General features: G+C 39.4%; 1 protein-coding gene across 1 annotated transcript in view; it reads left to right on the top strand.

Moving 5' to 3' along the window:
• The window catches only part of luzp1 (leucine zipper protein 1), a 43,586-nt gene extending 38,001 nt beyond the window's left edge, over window positions 1-5,585 (top strand). Inside the window, exons 3-4 of the mRNA XM_058749034.1 lie at window positions 4,197-4,383; window positions 4,539-5,585. Coding sequence (XP_058605017.1) covers window positions 4,197-4,355 — 159 coding nt within the window. The 3' untranslated portion in view covers window positions 4,356-4,383; window positions 4,539-5,585. The remainder of the gene's footprint in view (window positions 1-4,196; window positions 4,384-4,538) is intronic.
• The last annotated feature ends 1,010 nt before the right edge of the window (window positions 5,586-6,595 follow it).

Genomic DNA, 6,595 nt, shown 5'->3' on the forward strand with positions numbered 1-6,595 from the left:
TGTCTTATATAAGATCAATACCACAGTGATTAGAGGGAGATTCAATCTGTCCATCAATGATGTGGTGTCGTTGTGCTGAGGGGGGCAGAGGTATTATCTCCTCTATTATTAATGAAGGCACGTGTCCAGGACTGTCCTCACAGATCAAGGTCATCAGTTTCATTTCTCTGATACAAAGCCTATGTGAGTCAAATATATGTGCTAAAGTCATTAATACTCCTGCTACGTGGAGAGCAGTATAAAGTAAAATAATCCTGGTTGGCCAGATGTCGTGTTATGTTTAGTGCTGGAATCCCTGCGTATAAAAATACACAAATCTGGAGTGATTTATGGAGGAATTTTGATCACAGGTTTATGTTGTTTTTTTTTGTTGTTTTTTATATGGGACAGTTGTGCTTAGGCAGGCAACCATTAGCTACTTATTAATATAACACTTTGCTTACATAATATAATAACACTTTGGTTACTGGAATCTGTGTAGTGTGATTTAAAAATATATATATTTTAACAGCTTGGACAGAATCACCTTGTACATTTTTGTGCTTGAATCCATAATTCCTTCACTTTGGGTTTAATGTTTCTTAATAAAGACACTTCTAACTAAGTGATGAAAGAAGTAGCACTAAAAAGAATTCGTTATTCATTTGTAATAATGTGTAGGGTTCATAAAAATATCACATACACAAATGTGTACAGTATGTATATCAGAAGGTAATACTGTAGTACTTTGATGTACAGTATGCCATGGTTTTGAATGATAATGTTAGGTATTAAAAGAGTACCATGTTGTTATTATTACCTTTTGTTTCTTTTTTCATTGTTTTAAAATGACCTAGCCAATGCATTTTTCTATAAACTACAGTATCCTCACATTTTTGTAAATATTTTTTTATATCTTTTCATGTGACAACACTGAAGAAATGACACTTTGCTACACTGTTATACAAGCTGTACACTCACCACTTTACAGTGTAAATTTGCTGTCCCCTCAAAATAACACACAGCCATTAATGTCTAAACCGCTGGCCACAAAAGTGAGTACACCCCAACGTGAAAATATCCAAATTGGGCCCAAAGTGTCAATATTTTGTGTAGCCACCATTATTTTCCAGCACTGCCTTAACCCTCTTGGGCATTGAGTTCACTAGAGCTTCACAGGTTGCCACAGGTTGTGATGACGACATCACGGAGCTGGTGGATGTTAGAGACCTTGTGCTCCTCCACCTTCCGTTTCAGGATGCCCCACAGATGCTCAATAGGGTTTAGGTCTGGAGACATGCTTGGCCAGTCCATCACCTTTACCCTCAGCTTCTTTAGCAAGGCAGTGGTCGTCTCGGAGGTGTGTTTGGGGTGGTTATCATGTTGGAATACTGCCCTGCGGCCCAGTCTCCGAAGGGAGGGGATCATGCTCTGCTTCAATATGTCACAGTACGTGTTGGCATTCATGGTTCCCTCAATGAACTGTAGCTCCCCAGTGCCGGCAGCACTCATGCAGCCCCAGACCATGACACTCCCACCACCATGCCTGACTTTAGGCAAGACACACTTGTCTTTGTACTCCTCACCTGGTTGCCGCCACACACGCTTGACACCATCTGAAGCAAATAAGTTTATCTTGGTCTCATCAGACCACAGGACATAGTTCCAGTAATCCATGTCCTTAGTCTGCTTGTCTTCAGCAAACTGTTTGCGGGCTTTCTTGTGTGTCATCTTTAGAAGAGCCTTCCTCCTGGGACGACAGCCATGCAGACCAATTTTATGCAGTGTGCGGCGTATGGTCTGAACACTGACAGGCTGATCCCCCACCCCTTCAACCTCTGCAGCAATGCTAGCAGCACTCATACATCTATTTCCCAAACACAACCTCTGGATATGACGCGGAGCACGTGCACTCAACTTCTTTGGTCGACCATTGCGAGGCCTGTTCTGAGTGGAATCTGTCCTGTTAAACCGCTGTATGGTCTTGGCCACCATGCTGCAGCTCAGTTTCAGGGTCTTGGCAATCTTCTTATAGCCTACGCCATCTTTATGTAGAGCAACAATTCTTTTTTTCAGATCCTCAGAGAGTTCTTTGCCATGAGGTTCCATGTTGAACTTCCAGTGACCAGTATGAGAGAGTGAGAGCAATTAACACCAAATTTAACACACTTGCTCCCCATTCACACCTGAGACCTTGTAACACTAACGAGTCACATGACACCGGGGAGAGAAAATGGCTAATTGGGCCCAATTTGGACATTTTCACTTAGGGGTGTACTCACTTTTGTGGCCAGTGGTTTAGACATTAATGGCTGTGTGTTGTTATTTTGGGGGGCAGCAAATTTACACTGTTACACAAGCTGTACAGTCACTACTTCACACTGTAGCAAAGTGTAATTTCTTCAGTGTTGTCACATGAAAAGATATAATAAAATATTTACAAAAATGTGAGGGGTGTACTCACTTCTGACTCACAGCTGAATTTTAGATTTTTTTAAAGAAATACTTTTGAAAGGATACTTAACTCACATAATTGCATACATACTTGAATCACATAAATCACACTGAATATAAAATAATGGAATTTATTTTAATAGCTTTTTTTAAAGATAGAATTTCGAAATCTTTTTGTAACAGGCCACATGTTCTGCTCTTGTTATGGAGTACATAAACGCTTGGTCTGTGTTAGCCAATTATTAATTAATTAAAGAAAAAGAAAGAAAAATCTAGACATTTGCTGTTTCAGGACTATCACAAGAAGCAAGTTACAGTTACAAGCTGTACCTTCACATTATTCACATAATGTTTTCCTGTACCATGGATTTACATGGAACCCATTCCGTCATGACATCTTTCAGTAAGATTGTGCTTGGGTCGTTTCCACCCGTTACCCCTTCCTGAGTGACACAGGAAGTTGCAAGGTTGTGCCTGCCCATTTGGCAGCCGATGCATCGTAACTGGTTTCCTGTACACCCACTTCTCATATCCCAGCAGGCCTCAAGCCCTATTATGGACAATTAGCATCTGTCTGCTGTGTACGAAATTCCACAGCAGTGTGTGGCATATCCTGCTGCCTCATTTGGGAACTTTTTATAACTGATGTCATAAACCATTTGGTTGGCTGTGTAAAGTCTCCACCTTCATGGTAAAGAAAAGAGACAATAGTCGTTCTATATTAGGACTTGTTCTGCGGTCTGAGCAATGTCTCTCCTCTGACGTGTCTAATAAATGTTTGGTCTGATACTTATACCTTTGTTGGAATTGACAATAAAGATTTTAATTAAACATCTTGGACTGTTTAAATGTAATGTTTAAAATAGTTCTCTTTAGGTCCTTGCTCAGTTGTTCACACTGTTTCTTTCTTTTTTTTGGAGATTTATACATCATCTGAAAGCTGATAAGCTTCCCATTGATGTATGGTTTGTTAGGATTGGACAATATTTGGCCGAGATACAGCTATTTGAATATCTGGGATCTGAGGGTGCAAAAAAAAATTGCCTTTAAAGTTGTCCAAATAAAGTCCTTAGCAAGGCATGTCACTAATCAAAAATTGTTTTGATATATTTACAGTAGAATACTTACAAAATATCTTCATGGAACTTGATCTTTACATAATATCCTAATGATTTTTGGCATAAAAGAAAAATCGATCATTTTGATCCATACAATGTATTGTTGGCTATTGCTACAAATATACCTGTGCTACTTATGACTGGTTTTGTGGTCCAGGGTCACATATATACATGTTCCTACAATTGTGGAAAACCTGTAAATATCAGTCTGGAAAATTTGTGGAAACTGATAATATATCAAAAAGTTACAGAAAGTCTTAATGTCTATAAATGTATTTATTATATCCATTAGAAAATGCTCTTTGTCAGTCAATTTTTTTCTTTTTTTTTAATGAATCTTATACAATAATCACAATTGAGTGGAAAAGTAATATTTTATAATATATTACTGAAATAAAAATTGCATTTCATGGCATTTCTTTATTTGCTTTAAATGCCAGTTACATATATTGCCATTCAAATAAAGGGATTTTATGTCCACAATATACACTAATCAGTCATATTGCATATAATAAGATGAAAATTTCACAGTCAGGCAGTTATGTGATTGTGACAGGCCTATAACCAGAATTTGGTGGCTAAATAAATCAATTGAAATCATTAGTATGCTTTATCACATTTGTTGTATGTTTGTTCTCTTCCCAGTCTGCAGACGATCGAGAAACTACTCCATCCTCATGGCGAAGGCAGCCCCCAGGTGACGTGGACCTGTACGATAGGTCTGGGAGTCGTGGAGCGTGGTCTAGCAGAAACCGCACAGCTGATGGAAGCCGGTCGTGGTCAAATCGCCATCTGGACAACTGACCCAGATTACCCACATTTCCAAATAGAGGTGTTTTTCTTATAAACTTATTCAGTTAAACTTATCTAAATCTAGATACCATAGAGGATTCTGGGTTATACTTAATTAAAGTAAGCTAGAAGCTAATTACTCGCATGTTAATGAGTCTTGACCTAAAGTATCCTCGTGTGTTTTTATTGCCTCAGTTCCTACATCTCAAAGTGGCTCTTGTGCGCAAGGAATGAAGCTCATCTCATCTCTTCAGTTACACCATATCTTTAAATACCATCAGATGAACAGATTTCCAGGCAGTGACCCCTGGGAACCTCCTCATCGTGCTCTTACATCAACAACACCTGTATTGATTCACCATCTTCCAGCTGTCGTTGGGGAACAGAAGTCACATGTTCCTACAGCGATGAATCCTCTTCTGCTCCTCGTAGTGTATTAAAGTCTTCAGATGTGACAAGGGAGAGGCGCAGACATGTGACTGTCTTGGTGTTTGGAGGATGTGAAAGGGGCTTTGGATCAGCGTTTTGAGAACCCCACACAGTCCTCTCTGGTGCCACAGGTCCAAACTTGAGTTTCATGTGATTTCACAAGGAGCAAGTTACAGCTTGTGGCTTTTTAAGTAGTTTGACTATCTCACTTTTTTTCTGGATGGTGTTTAATTCAGGAATTCATTGGGATTATTGCACACAGCTAAAATTCATTGATGATCCAGGCGTTCACACATAGAGCCAGTAGTCAAGTCTTCAGTATGCATTAATGTACATATGCCCAGTTTTTCATGCCTGGTGCCCAGGTTTATTTGATCTCATTTGTAATTTGCTCCTTGTATCTGATCATGTCTATTGAACTGTATTCTTTTACTAGTTTGTTTAATTCCTTCATCTTCATCTCTTTAATTGGATTTGATGGTCTCACAACCAGCATAGCGAATGCACAGGACCACCAACACTAAAAAGCTGGGAAACGCATCTGCATGTTGACTCTTCCCCGTCTCAGTAGCTCTGAAGGGATGTTGGCTTTGGATTCCAAACCAGCTATAGAAGAATCCAATCATCTAGAGCTCATCTGGATGTGACCTCGTCCATCTGGGTAGCTAACCGGGATTAACCCAAATGCTGGACATTTATGGACGATTTTCAGAGCAGACTCCTCACAGCCGCTCTGTGACTCTACTCGCAAACTTTGCACAGAAAGACATTGATCCGAACTCTCAGTGTGTCACAGGAAACCAGCGTTAGGGATTCTGCTGGTCCGAGTCAGTCTAAAAAAAAACCCTAGATGGGTCGTGTTTTCAGTTATTTCAGCTGTAAAGCTTGTTGAGCCTTGAAGGTGGCTAGCATGAGACCACATCCAGATCCAGAATGCTTAAGTTAGGAATGCCTGTGCCTGGATAAACGACCTCACCATCGGAATGCCCATCACTTTGTCCTCATGCGGAAATATTATTGAATAGAGCTGCTGCAGTTGAAATGTCTTGTACTGTTTCTATTAGGTTTTAAACTCTAGTGCCGCCAATGATTTATTTTCTCATTCAGGCTCAGATTCCTCTTGTCCTTGAATACTCTAAAGTATCTGTGTGTATTAATATCTCTCTTATACAATACCGTGTCTCGATTGAACCCGACAATGACGATGAAGGGTCCATTATCCCTCGGCCCGCCAGATGATCTCAGTCTCCAATGTCACTGGAATGTGGGATGATTTATTTTTCTGTTTGTTTTAATCTAATGCTGTACATGTGAAGTTCTGGGAGTTGATGTTCAGGTGGGCAGTTTGCTTTCTTCGCAGCATCTCACGTAGTTATTACAGCTTTAAAAAGATCCACGCCTCACCATCATCGTCAGTTTTGCTGCTTTCTGGTTTCACGTGCTTCTGTGTCCTGTATTCATCCCTCTGCTTGGGCTGGATGGAGTCTTTGAAACATGAGTGGAAATTTATTTTTGTCTATCGATTGATCTGTTTTATTTAAGTCATTCTAATGAATTTGTAATTGCACTTAAATCATTAAAACAGTTTTATAAAGTACAAAAACAGACTAGATCCTTCTGAACATCAGTCATTTCTGATGTATAAATAATGTTTTTACAGCTTTGGTTTGGATTATACCTCAGAAATGGAGACACTACACATAATTGATGTGGCTTAGCAGCAAAAAATGTAATGTGTAACGAATAATAGGATGATTTTACCCCCAACATAAAACGAAGACTTCATTTTCTACACCATACAGCATTTGTAGTAAATATTTTTT

The sequence above is a fragment of the Onychostoma macrolepis genome, chromosome 17 (assembly GCF_012432095.1).
Source record: "Onychostoma macrolepis isolate SWU-2019 chromosome 17, ASM1243209v1, whole genome shotgun sequence".
Classification (NCBI taxonomy): domain Eukaryota; kingdom Metazoa; phylum Chordata; class Actinopteri; order Cypriniformes; family Cyprinidae; genus Onychostoma; species Onychostoma macrolepis.